Source organism: Anolis sagrei, chromosome 2 (assembly GCF_037176765.1).
Source record: "Anolis sagrei isolate rAnoSag1 chromosome 2, rAnoSag1.mat, whole genome shotgun sequence".
Taxonomy (NCBI): domain Eukaryota; kingdom Metazoa; phylum Chordata; class Lepidosauria; order Squamata; family Dactyloidae; genus Anolis; species Anolis sagrei.
Window position 1 is genome coordinate 250,130,603 of NC_090022.1, and position 12,715 is coordinate 250,143,317.

Genomic DNA, 12,715 nt, shown 5'->3' on the forward strand with positions numbered 1-12,715 from the left:
TGATATCCCCTTGCAAGCTTGACAAAAGTGGAATACAGTTGGTATTATTGGACATTGAAACAGAAAAAGAGCCCTAACCCACCTCCTGTAAGTTCTTTTTCCCAGTTCCCTTCACCATGTTTAGGCTGTTGCAAAGCAAGGTGCCTGTTCTCTGGTGGCCTCAGAGTGGACTCTAATCTGTGAAATTTGTGAATTCTGTCTCTGACAAGAATGGCATTGGCCCTTTCATCGTTACGGGAAAACTCTCTGGCATCAGGCCAACCAAGATCCTTCTTCTGGACTACATTAGCAATCTCAGCTACAAGATCTGATTCTGCCTTTTCTGTAGGGTTATATTTGTGCACATGAACAACATCTTCCCTTTCTCCTAGAAGCTTGGAAATGAGTGAATAGAAATCACCTGTGCAGGGGGGAAAAAGAAAGAAAGAAAACAGATAAGAGAAAGGGGGCAGAAAAGTCAGGCAGATTGCAAGATTTTTTGCAGCAAATTTGACAAAGAATAGAAATTGTACGTTACTCCTAAAAGCTAGCTTGGTTCAGAACCATTGCGCATAAACTCCTGCCATAAATCAAAGACTGCTATAGTCTTTACGGTGTCTTTTCAGAACTGAAGCAAGTGAGGCTCTTCACCTCTGGAAGTCTGTCCATGGGAACAAAAGCACGATACTGACAAGAGACTTCAGAAAAGATTTTTTAGCAATACAATACTGGAGCACTTACCTCTGAAATTTTGCTTCTAATAGACACACTGAATTGTAGCTTCCAAGTATAAAATGCACCCCTCCAATCACAGGAAGTAGAAACACAGAAATAAAACCAGGCCCAAATAAAGTGTATCCATTTTACGAGATGTTATGAAAGTCACATAAGCTACTGAAAATGCCATTGGTATGCTGTGCAAGTCTTGATTGTTTGTGTATTTTTTATGGAACTGCATTTATCAAAGATCAAAGAAAGGTTTACTAATCTCTGATTTTCCTTCCAAAAAATCAGCTTGATTAACCACCCTTCCATAAAATCTAGGTACCTTCAATTAAGTTCATACATTTCTGGAACCATTTTTATTTTGAAAGCTATCTATTTTTTTCCTGAGTCACATACTGAGCCAATATCTTTTTATTCATTAGGACTAGTTGTGCTGAATAAATATTTCATGTTTACTATGCTGGATAAATACTTCATGGTCATATTAAAAATGGCAGTGAAAGCCTTGGCCTTTTTCTTCATTGCCTGGTTTTACTTGTGTCTGTTTCCTGTGAGTTGGATATCAGAAGCAGAAAGAAAGAATGTAAAGCATAATTTATTGCAAACGTAAGAATCTTTACGCCTTCAGATGTTTTAGATTTTACTCTCTGGTCAATATGGCCAATGATAAGGAATGTTGAGAGGTGTGGTCTAAAACATTTGGGGGCAAAATGATTTCCATTCCTGCTATATAGCTATTCCAACCACTTAAGAAAATGTGAGAAAAGCATGCATATTTTCAAAACATATCAGTTTGTAAAAATACTCAGAATATCCATCAAATGTAGGAAAAAACCAGACCAGGTTTCCTACACCAAGGTCCTTCATATTTCACTTCAGTAATACAAAATGTCTACAAAATGTAATAAAATACTTGAACACCCCAGATTTGCAGTAGCTATCCATGTCAATGAACCTCAGAACAGTTTACAAGCTCTGTAGAAAATATGTAAAAATGCTAGGTTGTACAGGAGTTTTAGAGAAGAAAATAAAATTCACATGAACCAATAAACCACACACACACACACACACACACACACACAAAACTAACACTCACTAACACACAACACCTAGTTACAAATGTAGGTGAAACAACAGGAAGTGAGAAAAATCTGCCCCTAGGAAGGAAAATTCACTCCTGGAAGAGTTGTCATGGAAAAAAAGGTTCTTCACTGAAGCTTTCTTGTTATTTCTTGTTTCCACGGGAACTCAAAATATTTGAAATCCAATTATCACAGGGGCAGAAAATGAGGTGAAATTTTCTAAACAGGGGCACAGACAGCTGAACGAACACCACAGGGGTGTTAGCTCTTCCCTTTGCGATCCAAAACTCTTTCTCTCTCCCTCCTTCCCTCTCTCTATATATTAAAAGGTTGGAGTTACACTGAAAAAAATGTACCTGTTCTGACTTCCATTCAAACTCAATTTAAGAACAAACCCGAAGAACCTATTTTTGTTTGTAACCCGAGGACTGCCTTTGCTTAAAACTAATATGGTTAGGTTTTAACCAATTTGTTTTGGATATTAACATGATAGCTATGAAAGAGTAGTTCAGCTCCATCCAGCTGTTTGATCCTCTTGTGTAAAAGCTCCAGGCAACTGGCTAAGATACAATGGAAAAGTAAATACAGCAAATGCTACTCTCATTTGTCTACAGAAGAATAGTCGTTATCATTTTCCATTTCTGTTAGTTAATCTTCATTGGTGGAGGACAAAATCCAGCTGAATGGGACATCTCACTTGCAGCTTCCTATGGAAATACTTCTCGTAGCTAGTTTTGGTGCAGAGAAGTATGGGGAGAGGAGGAAATGGAATAATGTTCTGTTGCAGTCACAACCACAACACTGGCTAATAAATAATGCACTACAAAGAATAATTAAGTAACATGTGCAATGACAATACGATTTCTGGATCATGGGATTTTAATGTTTATACTAGGATGATTTTATGATTTGTCTGAATGCTTAAATTTTATGTATGTCTTACGTTTAATGATTTTAATGATTTTAAGTTCATAGTTATATGTAGTAATCAGTTATTGTGATTTCTTTGTGTACTGTATGTTGGCATTGAATTTTTTTTGCCATTAGTATTATTATTTTATTATTATTATTATTTGGAACATTTATATTCTGTCCTTCTCACCTCCGAAGAGGGACTCAGGACAGCTACCAATAGGCACTATTCAATGACAACACCATATAAAACATAACATACAATACAATTAGCAAGATTAAAACCAGTTATAAATATACATTAAAACAGTTTGCCAGCTCAAATCATCATTCTGATCAGTCTATTGCAGTCTACTAAAAACATTTTATTTCCCAGAAAATCAGTCTATTCTGCAAACACTTGATCCCACAGCCAGGATTTGAGTTTCTTCTGGAAGGTCAAGAGGGAGGGGGCAGATCAGATCTCATTAGGGTGGGAGTTCCACAGTCGAAGGGCCACCACAGAGAAGGCCCTGTCTTTTGTCCCCACCAAATGTGATTGCGATGGAGGTGGGCCCGAGCGCAAGGCCTCCCCAGATGATCTTAAAGTCCTTGATGGTTTGTAATGGGAGATATGTTCGGACAGGTAAACTGGGCCTGAACCATTTAGAGCTTAATAGGCTAAAGCCAGCACTTTGAATTGTACTTGGAAACTAATAGGCAGCCAGTGGAGCTGGTGTAACAGGGAGTTGTACGCTTCCTGTACCCCACTCCAGTAAACAACCTGGTTGCTGAGCATTGGACTAGCTGGAGTTTCCGAGCAGTCTTCAGAGGCAACCCCACGTAGAGTGTGTTGCAGTAATCTATTTGGAGTGTAACCAGAGCATGGACCACCATGGCCAAGTCAGACCTCCCAAAATATGGGTGCAGCTGGCGCACAATTTTTAATTGTGCAAAAGCTCCCCTGGCCACTGCTGAGACTGAGGTTCCAGGCTCAGCAATGAGTCCAAGATCACTTCCAAGCTGCGAACCTGTACCTTCAGGGAGAGTGTAACCCCGTCAAGTACAGGCTGTAACCCTTTACCCTGTTCAGCCTTCTGATTGACCAGGAAGACCTCTGTTTGTCTGGATCAAGTTTCAATTTGTTCGCTCTCATCCAGTCCATTACAGGTGCCAAGAACTGGTTCAGGACCTGAACAGCCTCCTTAGTAGCAGGTGGAAAGGAGTGACAGAGTTGGACATCACCTGCGTACAGATGACAGTACAATGGTTGTGGGGCTGAGCAGGTGTCTCCTAACAACACCTTCTGGGAGCAGCCTTCCAGAAAGGACTGGAGCCACTGTTAAACAGTAGCTCCAAGGCCCATTCCAGCAATTAGTATGTTTATGTATTGATTGATTTATTTACTATATTTATATCCCACCTTTCTTGACCCCAAGGGGGACTCAAGGTGGCTTACAGACAAGCAACAATTCAATGCCTTAACAATAATATACAATTAAAATAATCATTTAAATGTTGTTAACCACCTTGAATCCCCCCAGGGGTGAGAAAGGCGGTATGTAAATACAGTAAATAAACAATAAATAAACACTGGATTTAGGGTTTTTTTCCATCTCTGGTTTGGATTGAGGCTGTGAACACTAAATTTCCTGGCTCAATCATGACTTCAGCAAATTCTTTGGCTCTCAAACATACTTCATTTAGTTTAGTGTACAATGGTTGCTGAGGTTATGGATTTCAATTATTTAGGTACATTTATGGAGCCATGCTACAAAATATTCTTAAGTGTTACAACAAAATGAAAATGCTAAATAACTAGGCTTCAGGTCTTTCATGGAAAATCCATTATTAAGAACTCAGCAAGGAGGAAAATTAAGTCTTTTCAAAATGACCCTAAGAGAATCTGTCATGTTTATAAACAGTCATGGCTCAACGATTTCAACTAAATTTCCAATTTCAGCCTTTGGAAGGGGAATATCCCAAGTGAAATCCCCTGTCAAAGAATAATTGCTGGAGTTAATAGGGCCAATTTTCATGAAATGAACAAAGCAAATTGGACCCGAACAAAATGTGTTAAGCCATCCTTGCTGACATGCTTGATAAAATATTCTTAATGTTAGGTAGTCTGTTTCCCTGACTTGCCTCCCACAATCAGCCTATTTATTTATTAATTATTACAAAATGTTTTTGTATTCTGGTATAAAACCAGACAATAACTAACTCCTACACACAGCAAGAATTAGTAATGAAGGATGTGTACTACATTACTATGTTTTGCTTTCCTCCAACTAAACAGGATGCATTCCAAAAGATATGTGAACCCCTTTTATGATAGGATGTATTTATAGTGGATATTTGCACAAACACCCAAGTGAAAAACCCAGTTAGGAGGAAAGAATTGAGCAGCTGTGAGTATATTAAGTAATATTAGGACATTAGCAGAGTGCTTGTGTTTATAGGAGATGGTGGGATCCAACTTCAGAATGGGCCACCAGTGAGTTAGTTATGCAAGCCTAGAATAAAATGACAGTAAGGAGTTTTAAGATTTCAAGACAACTTGGGCTGCTAGCATCACAAGATACACTGAGAAATTTTGTTTTTTTTAAAAAAAATGTTTAAAAGTTTCTGAAGGAAATAAAGCTTAACTATACTTATGTTTTAGATAAAATGGATGTTATCATAAGGATCAGGAAACAGACAGCCTTTTCAATGAAAACTGCTATTGATAGGCTGCTTCTAGAAGAACACAAGTCATTACTGTCTCCTATTATCTGAAGCAGCTAATAATAGCAGTATGAAGCTTTCTTACATGACAGCAGTGAATCCAATACTCATATAGTAAGATAGGTAGGGACAAGAGATAGTATTTTTTGAGTAATTTCTAATCCCTGTTCCTTTGTCTATGAAGTAGGAACTCTCTCTGATGACTGTGAGGAAACTAAAAATGCTTTGGGTTGCCGAGAGTTTTCTAGGCTGTATGGCCATGTTCCAGAAGCACTCTCTCCTGACATGTCACCCACATATATGGCAGGCATCCTCAGAGGATGTGAGGTCTGTTGGAAAGTGGGGTTTATATATTGGTGGAATGTCCAGGTGGGGGGAAAGAACTCTTCTCTGTTTGAGACAAGTGCAAATGTTGCAATTGATCACCTTGATTAGCATTGAATAACCTTGCAGTTTCAAGGCTTGGCTGTTTCCTACCTGGAATGCTTTCTCGCACATTAACTCTCTCTTTTATCTTGTAATGGAGTTTGGTAAGTGTTGTTGAATTAAATCTGCTAACTGCTTTCATCTATCAATTATGCAGGGAGATTTTTTAAGCTGTTCTTCACTGTCTAAAGAAGTTTTGTGACTGAGTATTATACATGCAGTTTTGAATAAAAATACTATTACTATTTGAATAACTCAGAGAAACTCTTATTTTTACGCATACTCTTCAACATCTTTCTGACATTACTGTTGCATTTTCTGAGCTGCATCCCTGGGCTTGCCAGAATGGTTCAGCAAAAACATAACTTATTTGTTTTATTTGATATCAAGAGGCAAATTCTTTTGTTCTGAGATCACACTAGTCTTATACAGGCACTTTAAAATTGCTGATTCTACATTGCTTTAAGTTTAAGGCTGGTTCTGTGGCAATCCTGGATTCTCATTTGGAACCACCTTTACAAGCCCTGCTTCCCCACTGAAAGGATGGAACATACCGGTAACGTCTCATCAATAGCAGAGTTGTGTTCTGGATGATAGAAAAAGTGGCTCAAAGGCTGGTGCACCAAAAGTTAGCGAGTTTACTTTACTAATGCATAAATCAAGCCAAGCCTCCATCATGAAGAGAGTAAAATGTGATACCTTTCTGATAGCATCAGTAACCTAAACTAAATCCCGCTTCAGTAGTACAAATAAATCTCAACCACTGTCTACCTCACACAGATGCAGGGAAGTGAAGCTACTCCTCTATTCTGCTTTGGTCAGACCACACGTGGAAAACTGTGTCCAATTCTGGGCACTGCAATTGAAGGGAGATGTTGACAAGCTGGAAGGTGTCCAGAGGAGGGTGACTAAAATGATCAAAACTCTGGAGAACAAGCCCTATGAGAAGCAGCTTAAAGAACTGGGCATGTTTAGCCTGCAGAAGAGAAGGCTGAGGGAAGACATGATGACCATGTATAAATATGTGAGGGGAAGTCATAGGGAGGAGGGAGCAAGCTTGTTTTCTGTTGCCCAGGAGACTGGGACGCAGAACAATGGCTTCAAACTACAGGAAAGGAGATTCCATCTGAACATTATGAAGGACTTCCTGACTGTGAGAGCTGTTCAGCAGTGGAATTCTTTGCACCGGAGTGTGGTGGAGGCTCCTTCTTTGGGGGCTTTTAAACAGAGGCTGGGTGTTTTGAATGCAATTTTCCAGCAGGGGGTTGGACTAGAACAAAGTTACTTAGAGGACTTTGCAATTGTACACCAAGCACAGCCCTCAAGGACACCTGAAGAGACAGCGATCCCTTTAACCAACAGATTCGAGCCCTTGAGGGATGAGGAGCTGACACCACTCCCTGATCACGTAAGTCAGAATGTGGGGGTTGAGGAAGAGGCAATATTGAAAGCTCCAAAACACATAGAGGACAGAATTGATTTATCATTGCTTTCTGAGCAATGTCTTCTAATGGCAAAGACACTTGAACTCCTGAGCTCCAAAGCAATAGAGATCCTGGATTTACTTACAAAGCAATCAGAGAAGCAATCACAGATACTAGAGGCCCTATGCAGTACTGGGAAGCAGCAACTCCCTGCAGCAGAGACTGCAAGAGGGAAAGCCAAAAATGGGGAAAACCCTTATCAGGTTATGGACACAAACAAACGGGCCCAGAAGGAACAAGGCAACAGTTTAATGATACAAAACTTTGTACTTGTATTAGATATTTACCCTTTTAATGGAGCACTGCCCATCTGGAGTTCTGTACACAAAGCTAACAACCATATCAGAGAGATTTTGAAATGCAGGAATACATCTCTAACAGCAGTCAAGCCTCTGATGGGTACTTGGGAATTCACAAGGGTGTCACTCCATTTCAAACACGCTTATATTCCTGGATTACTGTTGAGGAAGAAGGCATTCCTAAGCACCCTGGGAATTTTCCCCGTACGCTATTACAAGGACGTTTGTTTTAGACCACTGTTTTCAAGGAAACAAACCAGAATGAAACAGCTAAATCCAATATTAAGCTGTAAGGGCATAAATCAGGAGGACGCACCAAACCAAGACAGCACTACTTTGCACAGACAGGTCCAAGATGGTCAGATAAGCAAAAATGGGGAAATGAGTGCAACACCAAACCCATTTTGCAATAGAATGAACACTAATAACATAGACATGACACAAAACCCACGAGAAACATCAGAGTCCCCAAACGATAATTATACTCAGTTGAGACATTCAAGCTCTAATGGTATCACCACAAACAGCCTATTACCATCTACACAACAACTACAAGAGGTGGGTGCAAACACAAGGAGTAAGACATCCCAAACATGGTCCCGTAGTTCAGCAAAGGGGACCAAATTCCACCCAAAAAATGGTTGTGTAATCATGGATGCAGATGACCAAATACAAACTCAGGAATGACTAGGGAGTTTCAGAGTGATATCATGGAACATAGCGGGATGGAAGAACAAATGTCCCATGCTAAAATTTGTTGAATTCCTGTCCCAATTTGGTATTATTGCACTCCAGGAAACGTGGATTACAGAAGATGAACAAATCTGCCAACTCTCGGGATTTCAAACCTGGTCCAAACCAGCCATGAAACTTTCAAAATACGGTAGACCTAGTGGGGGCATTGCCACTTTAATCAAAGGTGCATTAGGTTGGCAGGGAAAAGAAATCTCACTTAAAAGTACTACAAACTGTAATAACATCCTTACAGTCAAATTAACAAATATTTCTGCCCCTTTGGCAAAAAGGAGTCCACCTATCATCCTCCTAAATGTTTACATACAACCTACAACATCAAAGTCAGATAAACGGGATATATGGCCAATTCTTGAAGGGGCGCTGGAGGAAATTAATGTGCTGTTCCCGGCAGCACAGACCATCATCCTGGGTGACTTCAATGCGAGACTGGGCAACTCCAAACTGAAGATTGCATCAGCTAGCAACATCCCCCCAGATGCAAGTTTATTCGACTTCGGATGGAGGTCCCGTGACTGTCAAAGAAACAAAGCTGGAGTTTCATTGGTGGCCCTTCTGTACAAATTCGACCTCACGATCCTTAGAGGCTTAAATGAAGATTTTATATACCCATTCACCTTCCATTCAGCAAACGCCAGTAGTGCTATAGATTTCATTTGCGTTTCCAGGGATCTCCAACCAGCGTTTACTCCCTTGGAAGTTATTCCCAGATTGGATAGCGATCACCAACCTGTGACAGTGAGATGCCTACTGCAGACTGACCTTAGAAGGCCCACACTTAGCACCAATCAGGAGAGCCAGACATTGGAATTACAATATAATAAAAGACTTAGATGGAAATTTGTTAATCCAACCCATCTAAAGGACATCATGGACTCGTCAGAAGTAGACCTTCTTAAAAGAGAAATCCAGTTGGAGACAAATAATATTGAGGTTGTTTTTGATGCTTATAACTCTTTAGTTAATGGACTAAAGGGGGTTCTGACGGAGACATCCAATAAAAAACCACTACTGACCTCTTCGAATTCCAACAAGTGGTTTGATTATGAATGCCAACTAAAAAAGAAGCAACTGAAAAGTGCTATAAGAGTACTCCAACATTCCCACAACTCAGATACACATGCCCATATGTTAAAAATTAGACGGCAATATAAAAAACTGATCGCAGATAAAAAGAAGAGCTATAATATGAAAGTATGGGTTGATCTTGAACTGACAATTTCCACACGTAACTCCATTTTCTTTTGGGACATCGTAGCCAAAAAATTAAAGGAAGTACGATTTGATATTGAATCACCCATTCCAGCGGCCCAATGGGAAGACTTTTATATGGAACTATTCAATACACCACTGTCCCAAAGGGAGGAATTAAGCATTGAATCAATCTTAGGAACAGATCCCCTTCCCCCATGGCCACCACTCCAAGCAGCGGAAGTGAAAACAATTATAACAAGGCTGAAAACAAACAAAGCCCCGGGTGAAGACTTCCTCCCACCAGAACTGTTCAAGCAAAATATAGATTGGTGGGCCCAACTACTAGCGGGCTTATTCAACCATATAAATAAGGCATGTTCTGTTCCATCAGGCTGGAAACTAAGCATTATAGTGCCAATTTTGAAGAAAGGAGTTAAAGCTGACCCTAGGAATTATCGCCCAATCAGCCTTATTGACATAGCAGCAAAGATCTACGCAAGATACCTACTGGACAAAGTAGAAGAATGGGCTGAAAATAATTTGATAATAAAAGAAGAACAAGCAGGCTTCAGGCAAGGCTACTCCACTATAGACAATGCCTTTGTTCTTCAGCATGTTATCGACAAATATTCTTCAATGAACAGAAGTTTATATGTTGCTTTTATAGACCTGTCCGCTGCTTTTGACTCTATAAGCCGAGAGTTACTCTGGAGGAAATTTTTGAAGTCCAACATAGATAAAAGACTCTTAGCTCTTATGATTGCTCTATATGATGACTCCTCAGTTAAAGTGAGATACTTTTGTTGTGAAATTTCAATTAAGAACAAAAAAGACTAAACAAATAACACAACTGCTTATCACAATTCTATTCTCTGACACTGTACACAGGAAATAAAATTACAGTTTTATTAAGCAAATTAACTCGAGAACAGGAAAATCAAATGAGATTAAATGAGGCAATGAATTTACCTACAAGGTTAGAGACCGGTAATTGACTATTTCCTCTCAAATCATTTATTATGTAAAGCACAGCAATGCAGAAGCAAGGATGAATTTATTTGCTAGTTAGCAGAAAGAACAACAGCTTCAATTCTATCATAATATATCTAAAGATAATCAGGGTACTACTGATGAAATCAAACATTCAAATGTGTGTATGTGTAAAATGCCCATGAGATAAATATTGCACATACCCTGGTCTAAAACCTCCTCCTCTTCTCTTTTAGGCTGCTGCATTATTAAACCTGTATCTCCATTTCTGCTTTCTGAAAAAGAAAGTGGATGAAATCTAATTTTAGATTGGCAAGAAATTCATACACCTGTGCACAATGGTATCTAAAATGATTTTCAATGTGTTGAATATAGGCGCAGGTATATAAAACGGTGGAAGCAAACTTCTCCTGTCCTTTATTCCCATGCCAACCCCTCTTCCCATGCTACATAGAAGAAAATGCTGTTTTCAGGAATCTGCCCATGGCCACTTCCTCCTCAGCTTCATACAGCATACCTTGCTCCACTCCAAAATCACATAACTGCTGCACCAAAATTTGGCACCAAACCAATGAGCTGGTCTACTATAACACCCATTTATTTTCTGCAACCTAAAGACAAAATATAGTAAAATTCACAATAATTTGTAACTCAGTTCACACATGCTTATTTTTGTGGGAAACTAAGGGATCATCATATTTAAAATGAATGTCTCTACTTCCTTGCAAAAACTTTTTAAAATAAACAATTGTATCAGCAAAGAGGGGTTTTTTTTTTTACCTTCATGATGTCCATGGCCCATCAAGGCCATATCAGGCTTGACTGGAATTGGAATATTTGCCTCTTGTGGTATATTTTTGAACATCTCCGGATTTATGTTCTGTGTGCAGGTCATGTACGAGACTGCATGTTTGGCTTCCATGTAATACATAATGTAGAAATTGCACATTTCATCACTAGCTGTGCCTCTAAAGTGAAATCCAATAAAGAGAGCAGAGACATACAAACAATTATGATTAGCATTAGTTTTAGATATAGATTAAAGATACTTAGCAAGATTGTCATAAAGTGAAAGTAGGAGACCACAATCCTATTTCAAATGATAAAAGGTTAGACAGCAGTGCTTTTTGAGCATACCACATTAAAAATGCATAAGACTCTTGGAATAAAAAGGCCATTATCTTCAGCTGTTTGCATAGCATTTACTTTATGGAACACCAGTCTCCATGGTTTTCATTAACAATATTAGAAATTCTAAAAAATGCTTTGCAACTGAACCAGCAATAACAAACTATTCCCTTCATTGCAAACTCTCTAGTTACCATCCAATTTTTCATGCATACGCAGCGCATTAACTATTTATTTACTATATTTCTATCCTGCTCTTTTCACCCCAAAAGGGACTCAGAGTGGCTTACTCTGAGTCCCTTTCTCAGAGCTATAGTGTTGTCCCACTGAATTTCACTTTATAAGATACCGTATGGGAAATAAAATAAATTAAGGTATCAGTTAAGCTGGAAGTTTTCTATTGATTTTTTTTTTTGGCCATTTTCAATAAAACTTTCAGCTCAATAAAATTTAATAATAACTTAATAAGATTTATGTTGGAATTTCTGCATCAGCTTAACTTCATAATCAAGACAGTAATTAGTGAATAGAGACACAAATTTTACCATTCATTACTAAAAACCTAAATATCTTAGTTCCTAGTACTCTAGTTCCTAGTTCTTAGTTCCTAGTTCTTAGTTCCTAGTACTCTAGTTCTCTTGGGTTCTCAGAGAAAAGAAAATAGAATGTTTAAGTCTCCAAATCAAAGTACGTAAGACAACTTGAAATGGACTTCCCTGCATCTTGATTATTCTCTTGAGTTCCATACCAGACTGTACAGGGAAGCTCTTTATCTAGGAAACTGAATTCTGAAACTTTTAACCCTGAGGCTTTTGTTGGGATCCGCAAAAAATAAAAAAAAATAAAAAATCAATGAGCTAATGAAAGGTTATACTAAGGAAATTAGTTTATAAGGGAGGGAGAAAGTGAAGGTATTTGATGAACTAAACGGAAAATGGGTTTTCAAAAATTCCTACATTTTTCTCCTTCTCTTTCAAATTCAAACATGGACAATTTGAGAACAGGAAAATAATGGATGGCATCCTTCAGCTCCCTT

At 38.7% G+C, this 12,715-nt stretch overlaps 1 protein-coding gene across 8 annotated transcripts in view; it reads right to left on the minus strand.

Annotated features, from left to right (window-relative positions):
* The window catches only part of PAM (peptidylglycine alpha-amidating monooxygenase), a 170,364-nt gene that overhangs the window by 34,880 nt on the left and 122,769 nt on the right, over positions 1–12,715 (minus strand). For 5 of the 8 annotated variants that reach the window (XM_067464524.1, XM_067464525.1, XM_067464523.1 and 2 more), the window contains exons 13-15: positions 11,332–11,519; positions 10,755–10,826; positions 83–400 (exon numbers count right to left, since the gene is read on the minus strand). In XM_067464524.1, coding sequence (XP_067320625.1) covers positions 83–400; positions 10,755–10,826; positions 11,332–11,519 — 578 coding nt within the window. The remainder of the gene's footprint in view (positions 1–82; positions 401–10,754; positions 10,827–11,331; positions 11,520–12,715) is intronic. The other 3 variants (XM_067464528.1, XM_067464527.1, XM_067464526.1) reach the window with 1 other exon arrangement.